This window comes from Lepidochelys olivacea (genome assembly GCF_965140295.1).
Source record: "Lepidochelys olivacea isolate rLepOli2 genome assembly, chromosome: 9".
NCBI classification, from domain to species: Eukaryota; Metazoa; Chordata; order Testudines; family Cheloniidae; genus Lepidochelys; species Lepidochelys olivacea.
In genome coordinates, this window is record NC_140419.1 from 27037923 (window position 1) to 27063029 (window position 25107).

Sequence of the window (25107 nt, forward strand, 5' to 3'; positions counted from 1 at the left end):
GAGTCATGATGGTTAAGAGGTGCTGAGCAGGGCTTTGGAGCATAGAGCAGCTCCAGAGCAGTGGAGCTGCAGGTTTTTGCTTGGAGTGGGAGCGGAGCCGGAGCACAGCTCCAAAGCCCTGGTGCTGAGCACCACAACTCTATTGAAATCAGTACTGGAGGTCCATCATCTAATAGGATTTGTCCCAAACTGGTTATATTGATTATTTTTATCTATGCAAAGTGAGCTTCTTTATAATCTTCTGTAAATGCAAAGTTTGAAAGACGTACAGTACATCGTGGTGGATTCAAAGGCAAGTTTAATTTTGATAACAATAATGAAAAATTAAGGAAAAATATGATAATCATTGCACACACATTCTGTTTTTATACATAGCTGTAAAAATGTTGACTTCTTGAAGATCGTGTGTTTTTCTTAGGGAGAAAATACAGCATGTTACCAGCACATCAAAATCAATAAATATTCAAATGGATGCCACATGTACAAACAAACAAAAACTCAGGGTTGTGACTTTTCATGATTCCAAAACCTTTAGGACACTATTTTTAATGTACAAAATATTTATGTTTGTGTTAAAGCCTATTCATGCAATATAGACTGACTGAGATTTGTGTCTTGTTTGAGTCCATATCATGTCTAAGCCTAAATTTTAAAATGTGCTATACAAATGGAATAAGTTCAGCTAACTTAAAATCATAAGGCTTACCATATAATGAGTAATAAGAGAAACACAAGCCATAAAATGGTGTTATTGCAAGGTTGTAATCTTCAGCGTTTTATTTGTTTTGATGATACAGTATCCAATGCGGTTAAATTACACTTTATTTTTGCAGTAAACAAAAAAGTTAATGAATGTGATTAGACAAAGTCTAATAACGGCACCAAAACCTAATTACATATTTATAACAGCTGTCATATTCACAGCCATTCAAATTCAGTTATGTTTTCAACTGCTTCCTTGAATGCTGCCTAGAGGAGAAACATACCCACACAAGTGCCAGCCACAAAGGCTTCTCAGGCTTAGACAAAATTGTTTCCTTACCTCAGCCATGGAATTTGGTCCCTGAACTGCCATTTGTCTCCACCCTTCCCTTGTACCTCAGACTCGTTTCTCACTGATGACTATGGGAACTGACCACCACTGATGAGATTAAATAGGCTACAACAAACATTCTATTGTTAAGTGATCCCACTGATATCCATTCAAGGGCCGGGGGAAGGACACTAAGATGGGCCAGCACACATGCAGGCTTATGAGGCATGGATTGTAATAGAGAAGTATTGAAAGATAAAGACACTTTGGGGAGTATGATTTGCTGTGATAAGTCAGCAGCAGAACCTATAGAATGGAAAGAGGAAGGAAGGGGGCAGAGTGGGGAGTGGTAGTTAGATGTAAAAAAGATATGGGGCAGGGGAACTTGTATTCTTGTGTAGAGAAATTCAAGGCTAGTAACTGATGGCAGTAAGGGCGAGTGTACTTGGATTTTTTATCCCAGTGATGAAAGAGCACTTAGATTAGAGACAGCCTAAGTCACCTGCCAGAGTAGGCAAGAAGCCAACCTGAACCCAAACATTGTAGAGAAATGTATAGTTTCAGTATGGCATTTTCACATCCACAATGTTCAACAGGGACCCTTTTCTTCCCAAATACAGACCCAGTGAATAAGAGCCAAATGCATTAAATACCCTCTTTTACTTTATAAGTTCATATTTAACCACTCAATATATTTATTTGCTACTCTATGTCCTAGAGCTAAATCAGTTGGACTTGTAATAAACATTAGAGCCCCATGAATTGCATCCTCAATGTGGTCATGTATTACTTCAATGCCTACTTTCCTAAGTCGTGAGACATACATGATTCCATCATCCCTCAAGACATCATGTTGACACGTGAGGATATATGTCACAGGTAAGCCAAATAACTTGGTATCATCAGCCAAGAGTGGTGCTGCCCTTGGATCCAGAAATCCTGGATATTTTTTTCCAAGCCTGGAACTTCCATAAATGGGGCTGGCATAAACATGATCCTTTTTAAACTTTTCAGGCAGCAAATTGCTCCAGTTTACAAACCTAAACAAATGGCTTGATTCTGCAGGAACATGTCTATTGGAAGCCATAGCTTCTTTAAGAGAGACATCAGTAGTAAAGTATTCACTCCAGAATCTGACCATCAATGACTTGGGCAGAATCGGCTTGTTCTCATTTTCTTTATAGGAGGGCAAATCCAGATCAAGGGTCTGAAGAGCAGGGTAAAGTAAAGCTTGGATCTTAAGTTTAGCTTTAACTTCCAGGTCATCTAGCAGCTGTAAAAATTAAAATGTTTACACAATCAATTAAAAGTTTCAGTTCCCTGACAGTGACTGAAGATCCTATAAGAAACGGAATATGTTTATTTTACAGTATAAGCAAAATAAAACAGATTAATAAAAAGCATAAGTTCATAGGAAGGTCACCCAAGACTACATTGTTGTATAAAAGCTCTGAGAATATCTTGAATGGCATTAATGGTTTTCCTATGTAAAGTGCTAATTAAAGAAATAGTTCCATATTCTTTCTTGCGCTGAATGAAAATAATACATCTGAAAATGTTCTTCTTTAAAGGGCATTAATTAGAAGTCACTGGTGCATTTCTAACTAGTAAAAAAATGCTATCCATGATTTATGAAGCACAGACTTTTGAGACTTCATTAATTATTTTGCACCACATAAGCTTTAGCCACTCTGTCTTATTAAATCTGAGGAGAGATTTAGGGCTCTAATAATTGAGCTTTCATGCATCCTTAACACATGGAGAACAAAATGAAAGTATATGAAATGAATTCAACATCATGGTTGTTTAAATGTCATCCTAGCCTTCTCCCGGCTGTACTGACCACCAGGAACTTGGAAGATTAGCAAAGCAGCAACATTACAAAATATAAATAATTTCTTCTCAGGGCAGTAACATCTTCACTTCAGTACAGAATATCTTAACTAAACAGAACAACCTGCTTACAAGCCTGTACTATACTGACCAGTTACTAACATTTAATCACCTTTTGCAGCAGCACTTTAATCAAAATGGACCAAATTCTGCAATTTTTTTTAAAAAGTCCCCATTACATGGGGTTTCACCTGAATAAGGGCTGCACGATTTGAGATGAGACTAATTATTATATTATTAAGTAGAGCTTTTTTCTCCGGGGGTATGCAGATTTGGAAGGCGCCCCCCAAGCACGTTGTGACATCAGCTACAGGGTTTATCTGTAACTGCTATAGTGTTATCAAGTGGCAGCACTAATAAGAGCAACTCAAGTAAATTGCGCTGAGGCAGGTTGTTCAATCTGAGATACAAAAACCACAGTCACCAACCTGAGAACTGATGTTTTCTATCTACCCACTTATGTCTGATTCAGCTCTCACCGACACCAGCGTAAATAGAGATGAAAACTAACGGGGAGGCATATTTTTCTTTAATGAACAGAGATACTTAAGATGTTTAAATTTAGGAGCTATTTTGCTCAATTACCCCGGTAAGGAAAATGAGCGGAACGACTCTCTAGATCTGTAAAATATGAACAACCTACCTGCTGTGCCACTGCTGCAGCTAAGTTGCCTCCTGCACTGTCTCCTGAAACACAGACCCGATTTGGGTCCACCCCATAGCGTGCGAGAATGCTGGTTTGGAGGAAGAACTTCACGACAGCGTACACGTCTTCGAACTGAACCGGAAAATGATGCAGAGGTGCTAATCTGTACCTTTGGGGAAGAAAAACAAATGGACTAGCTGGAGCTGCTTGGCAAAACAAACATGTTTTAAAGATGCTAATCTTCATAAAAATTCACACAATTATTCCAGTAGCAAAATTTTACCATTTCCACCTATTTTTTTTTTCAACCTGACACTAAAAGGTTGAAATTTGTTCGTTGGGGGTCACGTGTAGAGCTCAGTGGTTTGAGCATTGGCCTGCTAAACCCAGAGTTGTGAGTTCAGTCCTTGAGGGGGCCATTGAGGGATCTGGGGCAAAAATTGGGGATTGGTCCTGCTTTGAGCAGGGGGTTGGACTAGATGACCTCCTGAGGTCCCTTCCAATCCTGAGATTCTATGAATCTATGAAGTTTTCATCAGAGTTAGTTGAAATGGCAATATTTTGCCAGTGGGGCTTTTCTCTCCTTCCATTCCACTGAAGATATAAACAAATCCTGGTCCTGGTAGTTATTGCCCTAATGTATTCAAAATTAGCCATGAACTTCCATTGTTATGCAATTACCAGCTGACTACAATATATACAATGATTTGTTTCACTTCGATCATGTTCTCTCTGTTCCAGGGGTTGTGGTAAGAAGTACTACTAAATATGATTGGTTTGGTGTTATTGTGATTAAAGAAATTCCCCCCCCCCCCGCGCATATTTTGAGACCATTCTAATGCTATGTAAATGTATTCATTGCATTGTTACTGTTCTACAGATCTGTGTAATGAAAATAATTGCATATCAGCATATATCACTCATTACAATCATTGTGCTGCTACAGAAAACATGGAGAAAAATCCCATCACCTCTGGGTGATTATTGATTTAAACAAAGTTCATGAATGATGAAGCCACTATTGGGAGTTAAAGCACAACTCTGTCCCAAGTAGACAACTAGCCAAATGCATAAAATACTGTGAAACACTCTACTTGTCCATCACTGAAGACACCAGAAGGACAGGCTAGGTCCTGGGCAGGGATGCATTATGTTCAAGTAGTTGGGTGAGGAGACTTTATTTATTGCCAGACTGTGGCCCAGAAGGCAAAAACAAAAAAAAAATCTGCAAAAAATTTATTTCAGTCACTAAAGTTAGCAGATGGGGCTCTGAACATACACACAGGGAACAGATTTGTTGTGTAAGAAGGCACCATTTTCCATTGTCACTATTCAAAGTATTTTACATTTTTAAAGACGTTTTAGAAATTAGGTGGGGGGCGGGGAATGAATGGTGCTGGTGCCATGGTGAGTCCCTGAGACAGCCTATTGATAGTATGGCTCAGAAGAGCCCTGGTCGAATGGGCTGTGTACTGAGTCTTAGTCCAGATCTTAAAAGAGACAGTCAGCACAAATAATTTTGTGAGTGCCTGCAGCATATGTACAGTGGAAACCTTCAAGCTGCCTGGCTGTGGCTCTTGGGGTGACAGATCATTGGTGGATACATTCCTTCCTATTGCTTCCTCTAATCCTGCTCACCTGCATGCAGAGGTGTGCAAAAAGCAAAAAGCCTCTTTGCATCCTTTCCCTGGAGTGCATCCAGGAACACAGGGTAAAATGCTGTCCTATCAGAGCAGTGCTGTTGTTCTCCCTACTCCTGCTCTCTTTCAAATTTAATGTCCCAGCCCTTCATTTCTTATCCAGAGGATTTTAAAAGAAAAATAGGGTATTTGTGGATGAAAACTTAATCCCTTGGTTGATGAACAGCCACATCACCATGGCTGACAGTTGGGGTTGGTGCCTGGGAAATCTTGATTCACAGTATAAGGCGATTAACATGAGTTTTAACAATCTAATGGAGTGCCTGTTAATTTAATGTTAGTTTTACAAGACAATGTAATTACTACAGTGGAGTCTGGTGTGCCAAGCCAATTTCCTGTTGCAAAGAGGTGGGTATGGAAACAATGGCAATCCTAGAAGTAGTCTTCAATTGTTTGCATTATTGTGTGCTTAATACACAGTACTGCAGGTTTTCTGTAATTAGGCCATCCATGGTCATCAGTGGTTTGCTCAGCATTACAAATGGCTCTCTGATAGTAACATTTGGATGGTGATCTGAAAATAAAATCCATGTTTGACAATTAATAATGAATTTCCTATGGGCAATCTTTTTCAAAAAGATGCACAGGCCTTGGGTTCTGTGGGTGCATTGGTATTGTATAGTTACATAACTATCTCAAGTAATTACATATGACAGCCTATGTCCAAAACAGATGGTGAAGAGTTACAAAAGGATCCCACAAAACTGGGTGACTGGGAAACAAAATGACAGATGAAATTCAATGTTGATAAATGCAAAGTAAGGCACATTGGAAAATATAATCCCCACTATACATACAAAATGATGGAGTCTGAATTAGCTATTACCAGTCAAGAAAGATCTTGGAGTCATTGTGGAAAATTCTCTGCAAACATCTGCTCAATGTGCAGAGGCAGTCAAAAAAGCAAACAGAATGTTTGGAACCATTAGGACCGGGATCGACAATAGGACAGAAAATATCATAAGGCCATTATACAAAGCCATGATACACCCACACACTGAATACTGCATGCAGTTCTGGTAACTCCAGCTCAACAAAGATATATTAGAATTGGAAAGAGTACAGAGAACGACAACAAAAACTAGTAGGGGTATGGATCAGTTTCCATATGAGGAGAGTTTAAAAAGACTGGGACTTTTCAGCTTGGAAAAGAGGACTAAGGAGGGAAATGAAAGAGATTTATAAAGTCATGAATGGTGTGGAGAAAGTGAAAGTGTTATTTACCCCTTCACAGCACACAAGAACCAGAAGTCACTCAATGAAATTAACAGGCAGCAGGTTTAAAACAAAAGGAAGTACTGCTTCACAACCGACAGTCAACCTGTGGAACTCATTGCTGGGAATGTTGTGAAGGCCAAAAGTACAACTGGGATCAATAAAGAATTAGATGAGTTAATGGAGGATAGATCTATCAATGGCTATTGGCCAAAATAGTCAGGGATGGAAACCCAAGCTCTGGGTGTCCCTAAGCTTCTGACTGTCAGATGCTGGGACTGGACAACAGGGGATGGATCATGTGATAATTGCCCAGTTCTGTTCATTCCCTCTGAAGTCTCTGGTACTGACCAGTGTCTGAAGATAGGATAATGAGCTAGATGGGTTATTGATCTGATCTGGTATGTCCATTCTTATGCTTTACTTATACCATTAAATATAATGGATGTGCACTGCCAAGAACAGGGGTGGGGTACTGCCTGGGTCAGACCTATTACAGAGCACAGGGCCTCCACACAGATAGCACTGGCCGCTTGCAGATTTCTAGAGATTCACATGAATACATGGGGGTTTAATCAAGTTTGGGGTTGCCATTGCAGTCTTTTTTTGGGGAGGGAAATGCCATGTTGCACTCCCCTGCACCAGCCTGGCAAGTGTAGTTGGGAGAGATTCAGTAAGCAGATCATGGAAACTTCCTTCCTCTGCAATACTTCCCATGAACTTTTCTGCAGAAATGAGTGATCTGGGTGTAGGCTTTTCTACTATGCCCAACACCCTAGTAATGGAGTTCCTGTGATAAATCTCTTGCTTCAAGGATATAGAATTCAGCTATAAAAAAATCTATTCCTGGTGTGAACTTGGTTAAAATGGGGAGTCGCAATTTTCTAAATAAAATCAAACTGTATATTTCAAAGTTATAAAAATGAAAAAGGAGAAACAGAACAGCTTCAAATGCCTTTTAAAAGGTGCAAAAAATGGCTTCCAAACTTTAGCTGATTTTTCCCCATATTGTATATGCCTGTTGAACATGGACCCATTCTTTTTAATAGACAAAGACACAACTAAATAAAATACTGAGCTAATTGAAAATCAGCTTATCCCATCATCACCCTAGGGTGGCCAGGTGCCCAGTTTTCAACCAGAATGTCTGGTCGAAAAGGGAACCTGACAGCGTCTAGTCAGCTCCACTGACCAGACACCCAAAGTCTGGTTACTGTGGGAGAGGGAGGTGGGGAGGCACTGGGTCATCACCCGCACCTGCCCCTGCTCAGCCGGGGCTGCCTCCTATGTGGATTGGGCAGCTGCAGCTCCGAGCCCTGGCTCTGCAGGGGTGTCTCTCCTGACCCAGGAGGAGAGTGGGGCATGCAGGTAGGAGGGGGAAAAGCAGCAAGCGATGAGGGGAAGGGAAAAGAGGAGTGGACTGGGGCAGGGCCTGGGGTGGAAGAGGTGGGGTCGGAGAGTGTCCAGTTTTTAAATATTACCAAATTGGCAACCCTACCTCCCCCCTGCACAAGCCAACATAATTTAATTTCACTTTGTAATGGCATTATAAAGGTGTGGATTCCATGCAAGTCTTTCCAGCTATTTGAATGAGCTGCTTTGGATCAGGCCCTCTGGAAGGAGAAGGGAAAGCATTCAGGAAAGGTGCTGCTCTTTTCCTTCCTCACCTATTCCTTGGAAAGGGATCTGCAGGACTTGGCTCTTGTCTGTTCACTTTTTTGCAGGGAAGATTTGTCCTAAATAGAAAGTGCCTATAACTATGGGCTGGGCACATCTGGAGAAGTAGGGATTATCCTTGCACAGGGTACAGAGCAGAAGTTTAGCTACCCACCCCCCTCACAAAAGAATACCGATGCACCACCACCAGGAGAGTGTTCACTCTTAAAATCTTTGCAGTTTTTGTTTGCAAGTAATTATCGTTAACCACATAAAACACACCCCCAAAACACAAATATATAGTAAACAAAGGATCATTTATCCCAACCCCTAATTCAGTCTAGAAACAGAATCGCTCTTACTCGACTGATATGACAACAGCATTTAGCTCGTTTGCCGTCCATCTTGACAGGAGGTCATAGGGCTCCATGGCTGAAATGAAATAAGTCACTTAAAGTATATTTGATTGCACTTATACACAAATAAGTAAACAGCTCCACATTTCTCTTGGCAGAAGTCCTCTGGTCTCTTTCCAAAATCTCCACAGTTCAGTGCCTTCACAGCAATGCAATTCAACTGTTGTACAATCAACTTTATCGAGAAGCACAAAGTAAACAAATGATTCAACTGTTGCTTGAACACTATCCAAGAAGACATCCATGAAAGAGCAATGTATTATTTAAACTCATGAAAGCTTGGATTTTATGACAGACAAAAAAGGAATGAAAATTACACCAAGGAGGAGCAGATTTATCTCTCAGTCACATGTGTGCAACCATGCTGAAATTAAAGGGGTTGCATGTGTGTTAGAGATGAGAAATTTGTCTAAGTCTCTGGCAGACTAGCAACCACCCTCCCTAGTACATAGGGAGCAATGCAAGGTAAGCTATTTAGTGATCATTAGGAATTTAAGCCATAGATGCTTTTGTTTGTGATGCCAGTTTGGCTGCTCATCCTAAAATGGTAATTTAATGACTGTAATAAATGATTATAAAGTACATTAAGAAGAAGCAGACAATGTTTGCGATGAGGGAAAACATGACTGGGTGTGAGTGTGAGAGACAAGAGAAATCATTCCAATTAAATAATACTAGCAAACGCACAGCACAAAAAATTAAAACATTTTAAAATGCCTTGTTGGAAGTAATGTGGAAGAAGACTAAGCAAAAACAAGCAGAGAGATAGTCTCCAATAGCAAACTGAAACAAAAGAGATCTACTTTTCCTTCTTCCAGGAGAATGCACAGCATCAGAAATGCCGAACTGATAGGAAAAGATTTCCCTAAATGGAAGAGACCCTTTTAAATTACACATGTGGTTTGGACTTATTTATATAACATAGCACCCCAGGGGAACCATGACGGACATGGAGAAATACAATTAATGCAGTGGTACCTGAAGAAGCGAGTGCAGTAACAACTTCTTTTCTCTTTTTTTTGTAACACATTTTCCCTGCCAGTGAAAACACAAGACAGACAGGGCTCTTGCTCTAATTTCTGAAAATGATCTCTTAATTCAGGCCTTTCCTACACGCAGAGTACTAAAATCACCCTCAGTGGTGAAAGAAACGTAACATATAAGTTAATGCATAACTCTGTCTTCTCGTGAGGAAAAGGGGACCCTCCAATATATACTACACATTCACTTGTTAGGTATGCTTCCTAATTCTGGCATTCTGAATATGTACCTTCTATCAGAAGATGTAAAGTAATCATAAGGGCCTAACAACCTCTGCATTGCACCATTTGATTTCTTCCCATTTTCTCTCTATGGTCATTCTTAAAAGGCATGGGGAATCTTAGGATCTGGGCCAATCAAAATACAATGTAGGTGGCAAAAGATACCAGATTGCCCTCTAGGTTGTCAGAGAGGATGGTGGTTGCTTTCCCTCTCCTCCTCTGGAGACAGCAGAATCATGTGGAGAAGCATCTGGTAGCCAGAGCTCCTCTCTACCTCCCATTCCTTTCCCTTGCGTTGTCTCTGCGCTTTCCCCTGTGAGATCCCGATGACTCCAGGACACTTCTCTCCTCTGCACTCAGCCCATTCCCATGAACACTGACCCATCACTCACAGTTAACCCGAGAGAAACTCAGTCCCTCCCTTGTGATGGACACTTCTCCCTCCCCATGAGGCTCCACCATGAGCACTGTCCCATCTGTGGGTCAGCCTTTCATAAGGATTTCCTCCTTTGGGAGGCACCTGACTTCCCCATTTAGATGCTCTTCTCCCTTATGAGGGGCCTGGCTATTCCCATTCTTGCTCCTTTCTCCTGTTTTTTAGTGTAACAAATCCATGTGCTGCAGATAAGATTTATGTGATCATATACACAGGAATGTGGAACTAGAACCTTTATTCTTCTCCTCAAAAGACATTGACCTGTGTCACCTGAGCTACAAGCGAGCTATTACAACTGTGATTAGTAGCAGGTCCCTTATCATTTTTGTGGGCCAGTGACTAGAAGGCAATATCGTATACAAAAAACTAACACCTTACAACAGTAGGTGAGACCTTTTGTACAAGACTCTTGTTAGTGAAAAGAAGAGGTCCTTGGACTTACCTGAGCCTCCTACACACCAGCCTCCACCATGAATGTAAATCACTGCCCTTTTCAGCTCACTGGATTGCTTCCTGGGTACATACAAACGGACTGGAACATTGTTAAATTTTGTGTCAGTGACAGTCACATTTTCATCTGATATTGGTGCAGTATACTCTATACTTGTGATCATCATCAGAACTTCCATGTAGTGCACCAGACCCAGCCACTCAGCAAACTCAGCCTAAAGTCAAAGGAAATGAAAACAAAGTAAGTTTTAACATCAGTACATCAAGTATAGACTGAATCCTACCTGTACAGTACAGGCTATGTACAATAAGGGCCGTCCTTTGCTTTATTTAAGTCAATAGGAGTTTTGCCATTAATCCTTCTCCCACTGAATTCATTCTCTAAACTAGTGGTTGCCAACTTTTTTGAGCCACTGTATCAGTTTGCCATACTAGGTCCCCAGGTGCACCACCCACTGCCCACTATTTCCCCCATCTCTTTTTTGAGCTGTCATCTGTATTGGAACTTAGGCTCTTCCAAAACTCATAACTGAATGGAAGGTGGGCAGAGCACCAGCACCCAGCACTCAGCGCACAAGCATATTACCATTAAGACAGAGAGCAGGAGCTGGACTTTTAGGGTGAAGGTGGTGTGGCTAGAATGCTGATGTGCTCCCGGCAGCCTGGTCTGCTGGAACAGCCTGTTTGGCGCTGTTGCAGCCCCGAAACAAAGCAACGATTTGAGTTGATCTTGGAACTGGACTGATGTCTGGTATTCATTTGTGCCCTTTTGAGACCCCAGGATCAGAGACCTACTCCCAAAACATGGAAGGACATGTACTGTTAGGCACTGGCTGGAAATCACTGTCCTAAGAATTAGATAATTAAAAAAAAACAAACAAAAACAACCACCACACACACACCCCTACCAAAGCAGCCTTTCTGTTTTTAAATATTGATTTTAAATGGTTTGTCTTTTCATGGTGTCTTGTAATGGCAAAAATGGATGTACAATAAACTGAACTCAAATCTTTCATTTGAATATTAATTAGCATGGGACATTTTATACCATCAGTTATGAAGGGAAACTCTTTACTGATTTCATTGTAGTTCTGCTTAAAAAATGATGGTACAATATGGTCCTGAATATTTATTTTATTTTGTCTACATGTATTACATGTTTTATACCTTCATTTCTGTAGCAATGCACAAAAATACCACATGAATCAATACAAAAACAAACAAATTACAAGTGAGATGGGCCTTCTATGCCAACAGGATAAGAGGGAAGATGTGGCCAGTGGAAGCCTTTTCTCCTTCCTGAGGTAGCAGCAGGAAATTTATAGGGAGACTTTTGGTGGCTCTCTCCTCCATACCCAAAAGGCATAGGAATTTTAAATGAAGCCATACCTTCTCTGACAGGAGAAGAAATTCCCTCTGGGTGGAGAGACAAAGAGGCTAGTTCACTCAATCGCTCCATCAAAAGTAGCCCTTCCTTATTAATACATACAGTATTCTGCAGCAATCGTCATAAAGGAGCTGCTGCCTTTGGATCTTACCCGTGTGGGAACATTCCATGCTTTGTAGATTCATATTAGGGGAGAGGGAACACTACTGCGGTTATTAGGAATGCAGATGAACAGAAACAGAAGATCCAGTAGATAACCTTTCACTACCAGCATCCCACAGTGCCTGAAACATATCAGCCCACATTCTTTCTCCCTCCAAACATTCTGTAAATAGATTTTAAATAGCTCTTGGAAGCTTATCTGTTAGGACAGTTTCAACCCCCAGGAGTGTTTAAAATGAAATTCCGAACCATAAATCTCTCTGACTTACTTAACTGCCCAGAACCAGCACTGTCTTTTTTATTACATGCAAACACAAAAACTTTATGGACAATGACACAGCAAAAGAGTAACTTAACAATACAAACCAAACAGAACTGGCATTGGATCTAAAAATATCCATAGCTTCCAGATATCTGAAAGCAGGCAACATGCTATTATGGTCTTGGTTTGGGGTTTTTTTGTTTTTTTTTTGTTTGTTTGTTTTAATGGTACAGCTGACAGTGGTCAGCAATGGCCTTCATCCTCCGCTGATTATATGGATCTAATAATTAGAAACTATATCAACCTTGCTTAAAGTCAAACTGCTAATTAATGGATCTGTGCCACTGGGGGCCTCAGGAGTAATAGGAATACTAGCTGCTGTTGCTGCGGGGGCTGCCCCTGAGGTTCCATTGCAGGAGCAAGTAGAAGACCAGGATATAGTGCAGTACTAACTAGTTGATCACAATCATCTTAAAATCTATGACGCTTTTTGGTTAATTGGTTAACAATAAATCAGTAACTGCCAAATGTTTGAAATAGTCTCTGTTCCCCACAACAGGAGGAAATTAAGAATGAAGGACTTCATGATGGTGGATATGCCTCTGGTTTGGTGGATACCAACGTTTGCCAAAAGGGAGGGCATGTTGTTCTTAGCTGGGAACAGCAGGGAGGCAGGATGCTCCAGTGCTTAGGGCGCTACCCTAGGACTCAGGAGTACCAAGTTTAACTTCTTGCTCCACCAGTCTTCTTGTGATGCTTAGCGTCTCTGTGCCTCAGTTCCCAGTCTGTGAAAAGGGGAATAAAGAAGTTCCCTAACTCCCCAGGGTGTTGTGAGGATAAATAGATTAGACTGTGGGGAGTTCAGATATTATGGTATTGGGAGCCATATAATTATGCTCCCCTTGTTACCAGACACCACTGAAGCTTCTCTGTATAGATGTTTTCCTACACAGGTGGAGGTAGGGAGAGCGGCAACATGCTAGAAGAGACACTTGGGGTCTTATAGGAATGTCTTGTTAAAATTCTGCCACCAGTTCAAGGGAAAGTTGGGCTAATTTCACTGCTTCTTCTGTAGTTCACCCCCTCTCTGGGGGTTCCCACAAAACGTCCGTAGCACAATCACTGTGGCATAGAGAGGTGCTGAGGAGCAGTCTGCCTTCACAGTGTACTTCCTGTGAGTTTGGGTGGCTTTCCAGTTGGAACACATCTTCTGTGAATATACAGAGCTATTCCGCATGGTCTTGGAAAGCAGATATGAAGGACTAAAGTTTACTCCTAACTAGGAAAACAAGGATTTCATTGCATGAAAAATTGGGAGGTTTCTTTTGTTTTTGTTTTGGTGCAGAACAAAACTCTCTGTGTGAGACACATACATTCAAGTCCCTGCTCCAAATGAGGCAGAATAGGGACTTGACCCTGTCTCTTCCATATCTCATGGGAACAACCTTACCACTGGGTTATTGGGTACCTAGGGGTCACTCTCTCTCCTTCCTGTTTTGACCAGGAATTACATCCTGGATCTGAGAAACCTTCCCAACGTTTTTTTTTTTTTTTTGCCAAAACCTTTCCATTTCCACAAAAAGTTTTGGGTTTCACAAATTGGCATTTGTTGATAAAATGTTTTATCTGAAAACACTCTCTTCATTTTGGTGCAAGGATATTTAAACCCAGCAGGTGAACTACATACTTTTCAGCACACATCACCTTTATCATTGCTTTGAAGGTCTGTGGGTATCTAGTTATGGGATTGGTGTATGTCCTCTCTCAATCTTAGACAATACATTATTTCTGTCACATTCAGTTAAATGGCTTCAAAAGCCGGGAGGATTTTGGAGACCCAACCTTTGAGGGAGAACAACCCTAAAATTCTCCCTGTGTACACTTTTAGAAAAGTGTACACAGTATTATGTATGCCCTTGCTGTTCTTTAGATGTTATATCTAATCTTCTGAAAGAGGTGGTTGAATCTAGTGATGAAATGCAAGTTTAGGTCACAGCATTCTTGCTGCTAGTTCAGAGAGTTAAAGTACGTGTATGGTAATGTTTCTAGAACATTTGAAAAGCCTTTAGAAGTTGATTTTAGAAATATATATATCGTTAGTACTGCAAAGAATTATGTGATTCTTCACTATGTTTCCATGTGTAACTCCTGTAAGGTTATATGCTGGGACAAAGCTCATGACAGCCAGGCTGACTCTGTTTCAGCATTCTATTTCTGCCTTGCCAATCATGTGTTATACACAGGATTTTTTCTCCCCAGTCCTGCAGAGAACCACTGACTGAACGCTACCTGTGGTGCTGATTCAATGTTGCCTTTAGTGTAATGCTCTCTTTGCCTGATTTAAGTAGTCTGCCAACCACAGGGCATGAATAATAAGATCCGAAACATCTCTAATATACATCACAGTAGACCTGTGTGCCCTTTGCCCATTATTCTGTCACTTTTCCAATTCTGTCTGGGATAATGAATGCATCAGCTACTTAGTATTCTATTCCATTCCTCAGAAGGGTAAGATAATTTACTTTCCATTTTTATAAGCCAGTTCAGTAGATTTTGATAGAAATATCTAGACACCAGAGTTATTCCTTATCCTGCTGAAAAGTGCCAGCAGAACTGCCATCCCAGATGGACAGAGGGAATGAAATTTATCCAGCTCATCTAAGGCTTGGGACTGATAAGCGTGTAACAGCACTGGTGTAACAGTTGGGGAAAGGCCACAGTCATGATGTTTCCCTTTCTCTGCCATACCACATGAATATAAATGTAAACATTCTGAATTTTCTGCAGTAGCTCAGTTATGTCACACGTCTTTTGAAAAAACAAACAGGTTTCTCCAGCTGAAGTGGTCAGTGGTAAGCACAGGATATTTCACATTCTTTGCTCACTACCAGTCTAACATCTCAGTTCAGAAGCCAGGGATTTCACAAATAATAAATTGTCAAAGTATTTATGTCAGTCACAGCTATAGCATTCCTATTTACTCTTCATTGTGTTTGACACACACATCCTACAACTAATCTCTCCAAAATCAAACATTCAGGTACAGCAGATGTAAAGTTTCCTCTGTGCTGTTTCTGAATGCACAGTGTAAACAGAGAGGATATAAGTTTATTTAAAAAATCTGTCTTGTGTTTTCTCTGGCTTGTTTCTTCTTCCACTTGCTTTTCCTCCCTACCCCCCCTTCCAGTGGAACTCTGGGTTTTAAAAATATTGAAACCTAGTTCTTATGTTGCTTTAAAATGTTTAGCAAGAACATGATGAGATTATGAAACATGAGCAATGGAATAACAGAGCAATGCCACAGTGGTTGGCAAGCAAATCAGGGATTCAGCTTCTGAAATTAAAGTCAGCCTCTTTTAGAATTAGACACTATCTAAGCGTTATCATACAAGGCTTATCACAAGTGATTCTGAGGGGGCGGCTGAGGGAGAGACATTGGGCCAGATTCTGATCTCAATTATGTGGAGTGATTATTATGCTGTCTCCATATCATGTGCCAGCTCCCTGAAATTGTAGCACATTTTGGCAATGAGTTATTGGTATTTTCTCTCAGCTGAAGGACCCGAATATAGTCTGGACCGTAAAGTGAGTATTATTAATGATTTGTGGCCATTACAGTGTAGTTCTAATTGCCACTGAGACAGCTAGCAATAACTTAGTTGTGAGTTAACTGTCTCCTTCATTACTAAACTTTGGAAAATGGTGTCCCCCATAATCATGCTACATGCAAGTAGCAGAATTTGCAGTTTATTGTGAAAGTTTAATATATGATCTGGAAAGCAGAACTCATGCTAAGAATTATATAGAGGTTCCCTTCCTCCATCTTGTTTTCATTGACCCAGGGGTGGTGGTTGTGCAGTTGTGTGACCAGAAGTGCAGTTTGTCAGTATTTTTCCTTATTCTCTTTCACTTTGTTCTCTCCTCTCACTTATTGGATTTATATTTTAATAACTGACTATCCTTTTGGTAGGTAGCACTACTTTATATAATTTAGTCTATGTAATCTGGATCAGATTTTCCATATTATGAGAAACGCCCACAAGAAGGGGCTGGAGAAGAGAAGAAACTCCAAGAGTTTCCTACTGCAAATGTTACTTGCAACATCATCATTTTAGGGGGAGTAGGTGAGCTACAGTTTTGGAGACCAAGAACCCTCCTGGCTCTCTGCATCTCCTGAAAATGGAACTGCCTTCCATGACCTGTTTCACAGGAATGACAAGTGCTTCATTGACCTTGGCCCCAAGGGAAGTTTGGTATCAACCACATCACCATAGTTCTAGTATTAGTAAAACTAGACACCAATTACTGATGATACCCAAGTAACCTGCAAGTAGGTAACAGGCCACATTTGGCAGTGACATACAGAATTTGGGTGTAAGCAATAAAATAGTGTCATTTATACTAACTTGGATGTGCAAAATGAGTAACTTACGTGCAAAGGGGACTGAAGAGAAGTGTCACAGAAAAAGCATCCCTCTGGCAGAATGAAGGCCTCTCCAATGTTGTTATACCCTCAGGTTGTTACTTTTCCTGCTACACAGCAACTTCCACATCCTCAAATGTAAGTTACTCATTTTACACGTACACAGATCTGGCATTTTGTGCAAGTGACACTTTTGCCACTTACACATTTACAATCAATTTACACCACACATGCAACTTTTGCATCACTATTTAAGTCACTGCTGAATTTAGCCCAGCAAGCCAGAGTTTGATCTCAATTACTACAAACATAAATCCATGCAGCTTCACTGATGTTTGTGGAGCTATTTTAGATTCACATTTTAATGTTACTAAATAGACCCAAGGATCCACCATCACATATTCTGATTTAATAGTAAGATATGGTTTTCAATAATTGGATGGGTTTAATCCAAATCATTTAACAAAGCTCAGGAGTATTGAAGAAAGCAATACCGTGTTGGCAGATGGATTGAATAAGATCACATAACAGGACTTTTCTGTCTTTAATTTCTAGGATTCTGCCAGTGGTAAAATACACATGAAGAGGTACCTTTGTTGGATTTTTAATAAACTTTAATTTTCAAAAGAGTGTTCTCCAGTGACACCTTTTTAAAAAGGTAGACGTTTATTTGATGCTATGTTAAACCCCAGAATTATAAAGAAATAGTTAAAATGCAGAATTAAAGCTGATGGAGAAAGCTGTATAGAAATGCAAGGCCTTGTTGTGAATTGTATTTAGAGTAGAATTCAGAAAGATCATATGCGTCTCAGGTTATAGTCAGTTTATTTTTTAAATCTGCCCACAGACTTCATATTTAAGAGCTCTTTGCTTCATTCCACTGGAGCAAATAACATTAAAATGGATAAAAAACACCAGAACAGTAGCAGAGGAGAAATAGTGGTTCCTTAACTTCATACTGCTTCACTCACTGTGACCCACAGAAGTACACCTATGCCAACCAGCTCCGTACTGCAGGGCCTCTGGAGGGTTTCAGAGAGAGGTCTGAGCAGAAACTGGGCAATGGTCTCTTTGTGGCATTTTCCTCCTCTCTGAAGCTTATGCTGTCCCCTAAGCATCTGCTATTCTCTCAAGATGGGCAGTTGAACATGCCAATCAAGTAGAGGCAATGAGTGCATTTCCTCTGAGGGAGCTATGCTGCCAGAAATTCTGAGGAGGTTGAGCAACACAACAGAACAGCTGGTACTCTGCAGGTTTCCAGCTTCCTTTTCCATTTGGTCCAGAGGATCTGCAGGATTAAGAGGCTAAACCTTCTCTCTCTCCCATTCTCAAATCTCTCCCATTGTTGAGAGCATGCATCAAGATCTCCGCAAGGTGAGCCAAATGGAGTTTCTGGAGCTCTCTCTTCTCCCATGGGTTCTATCACCAGGGAGAGGGTAGTGTGTGCCTTTACATTTTTCCTCCCTGTACTAAAAGCTAAAGGTGTAATTAAGAGTGATGGATCCAAAACAAAACCTCAAATGTGGCTCACCAAAACTTGATTGCTTTATTCTTATCACTATCTGAGGATGTTTAAACCTAACTGAAGTTTCAAACAAAAGTCTCCACGACTCAAGTATCAGCTTTGAGAATTCTCTAATGGGTGTAACCAGTTAAATGTATTAACTCCATTTAATTGAAATTAATACCTTAATTTCTTGAGCAAACTTCAAAAATGTGTTTCAGCTAAATTTCTCATTGGCAAGGTATAGGTCTGAAGTGTAATTTCTTAAATGCAATTGCAAATTGGAATAAATATGTTGCAGTAAAAGCTATATCAGAAAGGAACACAGAATGAGTGATAAAGATAGCACAACATTTGCCAAGGGCCGTCGTCAACAAGTAGGCCCAGATTCCACTAATGCAATTAAAAACCAAACTGTGGATATACTTTTGCAGTTGCAACACAGAAAATATGGAGCTTATTAATAACAAAGATGTTATATAAATTCATGCATAGCCCAGAATTTTTGGCATAAAACAGGTGTCAGAGTTTTTTAAAAAAGATAATCAAACAGCACATTCTGCTTCTATTTTTCACACCCAGGAGATTGAGTAATGCCAGCAGCTAATTAGCTAGTCAACCACAAACTTTTGCAAAATTATGATGTAACTTCTTCTGTTACCCTTTTTCCTATTTTGTATACTTTACATTAGTAACAGACTAAATTAGTAACAGAGTAGATCACATTATTATATTTGTTACAGTTTCACAAGATATAATCCTGAAAGATGACAATTAAGATTTAAAAAACTGTATCAAAAGATTAAAGCTATCAAAGTATTCTTAATAGAGCTCTTCAATTTGAGGACGCTTCATTTCAGTTTGTGGCCTAGGCAACCATAGAAGTACGCAAGCAGTCTGGACCATGCTGTCAATTTTAAATAGAAATGTGATCTATACCTATTGTGACGATCACGTCCCTCGATCTGCTGGCAATGCCCCTACTTATACATCCCAAAATGCCATTGGCCTTCTTGGCAACAAGGGCACACTGTTGACTCATATCCAGCTTCTTGTCCACTGTAACCCTTAGGTCCTTTTCTGCAGAACTGCTGCCTAGCCATTCACTCCCTAGTCTGTAGCGGTGCATGGGATTCTTCTGTCCTAAGTGCAGGACTCTGCCCTTGTTCTTGTTGAACCTCATCAGATTTCTTTTGGCCCAATCCTCTAATTTGTCTAGGGCCCTCTGTATCCTATCCCTACCCTCCAGCGTATCTACCACTCCTCCCAGTTTAGTGTCATCTGCAAACTTGCTGAGAGTGCAATCCACGCCATCCTCCAGATCATTAATGAAGATATTGAACAAAACCGGCTCCAGGACCGACCCTTGGGGCACTCCACTTGATACCAGCTGCCAACTAGACATGGAGCCATTGATCACTACCCGTTGAGCCCGACAATCTAGCCAGCGTTCTATCCACCTTATAGTCCATTCATCCAGCCCATACTTCTTTAACTTGCTGGCAAGAATGCTGTGGGAGACTGTGTCAAAAGTTTTGCTAAAGTCAAGGAATAACACATCCACTGCTTTCCCCTCATCCACAGAGTCAGTTATCTCATCATAGAAGGCAATTAGATTAGTCAGGCATGATTTGCCCTTGGTGAATCCATGCTGACTGTTCCTGATCACTTTCCTCTCCTCTAAGTGCTTCAGAATTGATTCCTTGAGGACCTGCTCCAAGATTTTTCCAGGGAATGAGGTGAGGCTGACTGACCCGTAGTTCCCCAGATCCTCCTTCTTCCCTTTTTTAAAGATGGGCACTACATTAGCCTTTTTCCAGTCGTCCGGGACCTCCCCCGATTGCCGTGAGTTTTCAAAGATAATGGCCAATGGCTCTGCAATCACATTTGCCAACTCCTTTAGCACTCTCGGATGCAGAGCATCTGGCCCCATGGACTTGTGCTTCTCCAGCTTTTCTAAATAGTCCCGAACCACTTCTTTGTCCACAGAGGGCTGGTCACCTCCTCCCCATGCTGTGCTGCCCAGTGCAGTAGTCTGGGAGCTGACCTTGTTCGTGAAGACAGAGGCAAAAAAAGCATTCAGTACATTAGCTTTTTCCACATCCTCTGTCACTAGGCTGCCTCCCTCATTCAGTAAGGAGCCCACACTTTCCTTGACTTTCTTCTTGTTGCTAACATACCTGAAGAAACCCTTCTTGTTACTCTTAACATCTCTTGCTAGCTGCAACTCCAAGTGTGATTTGGCCTTCCTGATTTCACTCCTGCATGCCCGAGCAATATTTTTATACTCTTCCTGGTCATTTGTCCAATCTTCCACTTCTTGTAAGCTTCTTTTTTGTGTTTAAGATCAGCAAGGATTTCACTGTTAAGCCAAGCTGGTCGCCTGCCATATTTACTATTCTTTCTACACATTGGGATGGTTTGTCCCTGTAACCTCAATAAGGATTCTTTAAAATACAGCCAGCTCTCCTGGACTCCTTTCCCCCTCATGTTATTCTCCCAGGGGATCCTGCCCATCAGTTCCCTGATGGAGCCAAAGTCTGCTTTTCTGAAGTCCAGGGTCCATATTCTGCTGCTCTCATTTCTTCCTTGTGTCAGGATCCTGAACTCGACCATCTCATGGTCACTGCCTCCCAGGTTCCCATCCACTTTTGCTTCCCCAGCTAATTCTTCCCAGTTTGTGAGCAGCAGGTCAAGAAGAGCTCTGCCCCTAGTTGGTTCCTCCAGCACTTGCACCAGGAAATTGTCCCCTACACTTTCCAAAAACTTCCTGGATTGTCTGTACACAGCTGTATTGCTCTCCCAGCAGATATCAGGGTGATTGAAGTTTCTCATGAGAACCAGGGCCTGAGACCTAGTAACTTCCGTGAGTTGCCGGAAGAAAGCCCGTCCACCTCATCCCCCTGGTCCGGTGGTCTATAGCAGACTCCCACCACAACATCACCCTTGTTGCTCACACTTCTAAACTTAATCCAGAGACTCTCAGGTTTTTCTGCAGTTTCATACCGGAGCTTCGAGCAGTCATACTGCTCTCTTACATACAGTGCAACTCCCCCACCTTTTCTGCCCTGCCTGTCCTTCCTGAACAGTTTATATACATCCATGACAGTACTCCAGTCATGTGAGTTATCCCACCAAGTCTCTGTTATTCCAATCACATCATAATTCCTTGACTGTGCCAGGACTTCCAGTTCTCCCTGCTTGTTTCCCAGGCTTCTTGCTTTTGTGTATAAATGCAAACTGAGGGCTGCCGTGAACCTCTGAGGCGAGCAAATCCGCCAATAAGCGCAGGACCCACCAAGGCAGAGGAGGAACTTTGTCACACTATATAAAAAATATGTAATGATAATATCTAATGGGGTATTTATTTTGCATGAAACAAACAGACATTCAAATGGCATGTTAGAGAAGACAATGTGAGGTGTAAATCTTTGAGCTGAATCACTGAAAGTTTTATAAGCCCTGATCAACCATATGTTTGGTATGTCATGCAGACTAGAATCATTTCATAGGCAGGACTCCCTCACCTTGCCACTGAAGTTCAGGGACTGTAGTGTTGCAGAAGTGTGTACAGCTGTTTTGACTTCTTTCATTGTTATTTCCTTTTAGGGTTTGACCAATCACAACACCTAGCATAACGTGTCCTGGTCCATAATTAGGGGTCCTAGCGCTACAGTAATACAAACAACAACAAATGGGTCAAATGACTTTATATTGGTGCAGGGTGAGCTACTAAACATGGACAAAACCATCAAGGAGTGTGATGAGACTTTACATAAAGATTCTGTTCAAAGTTCAAAAGTGGGTGAGGGAAAGAGGATGGAGTCATGAAAATTTGGCCAAAAGATCACACTGCAAATGGGCTCACAGAAAGTAACTTGTATGAGAGATTTACTGACTGCAGCTAAACGAGCAGGTTTTCAGCATATGGTTCAACATATCTTACAAAAACTGCTACGACATGAGATTTTTGCACAAAGACACTGGAATTTGCAAGTTGCAAGAAGCCATAAAGGAGACACCCTGTTTTCTCACTGGATGTTGAGAAAGGACACATCAGATTCTGGCTGGACATTTCAAATCTTTATCAGAACCATGGGTCAGTTTCTGATTAGTCCACATCAGCTTTGCCAAAAAGAGGACCCAGCAGAAAAACGTACAAAATTCTGTGTTGTTCAATACATCGTGCCCTGAAGCCCAAACATCTGGATGAGAGAGACTGAATAGATCTGTTATTGCCTGGCCAGTGAGACTGACCCTTCTGTTAACAACTAGTCTTGTTATTGTCTAGAAATTATGCTATATCAAAAGTAACGGAGCACTGAAGCTGGAGAAACTCATTACACTAATTAAATCTAGTACTATTTAGCAGAGAAAGTTGTGCTTCCCTGCAGCAAGAGTTACTGCAAGAAACCTTGAGTCTTTCTGTGGGATTTTTGAGGCTGATTTTGGTCAAAAGAACTAACAGCTTCAAAGAGGGAAGGAGCTTTCAATTGGCTTGCAAGCTAGATATTTATCACAATTTGAATCTTTGGGGTAAAGTGGTATAAGAGCTGGCAGTATGGGACACATTCTAGAGAATTTTGATGCTTTTCTACTTTATTACCTGCATATTTTGTTTTTGTTTAATGTGTGATAGTCGTGCACATGCACAAGACAATGCTTGGCTGCGAGTATCTCCTTCGCAAGGTAATTTTGAACTGAATTAACATTCTTTGATAATTAAGTAGCTTGTTTAAAGTTCTAGATTCGACTGTAGAACTGTTTGGTTGAACTGACATGAGCCATGCCATCATTCCATTGGTAGATAAACCTGATAGGAATTAAGAAAGGATCCACAGTTCCATGTTAGTACCAACAAATCACCTGCTCAGACTGGTACTGAAGTCACATGGAAGCTTGCCTTTGTAAGAAGATTGTGATAAGGTGCTGAATGAATTAAACTGATTTATTATCACTAAAAGATGTAACATCCCATGTTGAGTTCAAGTTTTGACACTAAACTGTTATCTAACCATTCTTATTTGGCTGTAGGTAATTTCTTGTTTGCTTTAAAAGCTATTTTGTCTAATCAAATAAAAATAATAATGATCCTGCCTGGATCATTACTTAAGCTAAAGATCCAAAGAACAATGAGGAATCTAGTAGAGGTAACTGGTTAATTAAAATTATTTAACCACTGTGTGTTTTCTCTCACACTCCCTGTACTTCCTATTTCTGTTCCCCAGACTATCCATTTAACACCATATTATTTAACATTTATATTCCAGTCATATCCCAACGTCCCATCAGCACTAGGGCCATATAGAGCTAGGTGCTGTACAAACATATAGTAGAAAATGGTCCCTGTCCCAAAAATCTTGGAATGTAAACAGTAATGGACAAACTCCTGGTCCACCAGACAACCTGCTCTGCCACAACTAAAGCTAGGTGCTTAAGTTCATGCACCCAAGTTTGAAAATCTGCCATAAATTCAAGAAGGCACATTGAGCTTTAGCATCTGTAGGATTTTTTCTTTTAAAAAAAGCATCAAGCATTATCTGCTAAATCCTTTACACTGCATTTACCTTTAAACCTGGTAGGTTTATTTAAATTGGTTCTGCATTAGATGCCTAAGCAATCTCCTGTTTCTGAAAATTTGTTTAATACTTTAATGAATTTACAACCAAACATAATTACTAACTTCCATTTAATTTCTAGAAATAATCGTGTAACTCAACATAAGCCCTGAAAGAGGTGTTAAATTACTACAAGCCAGTTTTACTCAAGGTGATTAGGTGCTTTTGAAAATTTAACGAGGTGGGTGAACACCTAACTCTAGGAGTTAGATGCTTTTGAAAATCCCCCTAGGTGCATATATGCATCTTTCGGTGTCTAAAGGTGTCCTTCACAAATCAGGCCCTGCATCTAAATACACATATAGTGAAACTGTCCAAGGAATGCTAAAACACATTCTGTGGAAAGCATCAAAACGGTTGACAGTGGGAAACCTACAACAAAACCGTGCACAGTGATTTGAAGATATGCCTTACAAAGCCAAAGGCATGTGAATGGGAACATAAAGATATATTTGAGTAAGCAGAATGGTAGAACTATGTACACAAAGTTCATTTATTAGTGTTTGAATAATGGTGACACCATAGCAGAATTTTCGGAAGCATTATCAATCCATCGCTAACTTCATGGGAGAAATGTTCAGTCTGAAAATTTAAAGCTGACTTCTCTCTGCTGCTCCAAATGTGAAAGAAACATTCTCCTGGCAGGCATGTCATGTTAATGGGAAGAACTTGTATGTCACAATGGAAAAATATCTCCCCCAGCTCTAAACATCAAGCAGCACTTTTAGCTTAAAATGTACCTGCTTCCGTTCTCACCTCTGACACTTGTCCATTTAGTGGAGGTGGTGAGAGGGAAGTGGAGATAAGCATTCACAGACCAATAGATTTGGAATGCCAGAAGGGACCATTATCATCATCTAGTCTGATCTCCTGCACAACGCAGGCCAGAGAACCTTACCCAGTAAGTTCTGCATCAGGCCCATAACTTCTGAGCTATAGCATATCATTTTAGTCAGATAGCCAATAGTGATTTAAAGACTTTGTGACAGTCCCTAGGTAAGTTGTTCCAATGGTTAAGAATTTTTCAAAATACTGCCGTATCAT

At 40.7% G+C, this 25107-nt stretch overlaps 1 protein-coding gene across 6 annotated transcripts in view; it reads right to left on the minus strand.

The window, feature by feature from the left end:
* Positions 1–323: 323 nt before the first annotated feature.
* Positions 324–25107, minus strand: part of LOC311525804 (arylacetamide deacetylase-like) — a 149319-nt gene continuing 124535 nt past the window's right edge. For 5 of the 6 annotated variants that reach the window (XM_084638183.1, XM_084638185.1, XM_084638181.1 and 2 more), the window contains 4 exons: positions 10700–10922; positions 8506–8575; positions 3570–3741; positions 324–2306 (listed from right to left, as the gene is read on the minus strand). In XM_084638183.1, coding sequence (XP_084494309.1) covers positions 1698–2306; positions 3570–3741; positions 8506–8575; positions 10700–10922 — 1074 coding nt within the window. In that variant the 3' untranslated portion in view covers positions 324–1697. The remainder of the gene's footprint in view (positions 2307–3569; positions 3742–8505; positions 8576–10699; positions 10923–25107) is intronic. The other variant, XM_084638182.1, reaches the window with a different exon arrangement.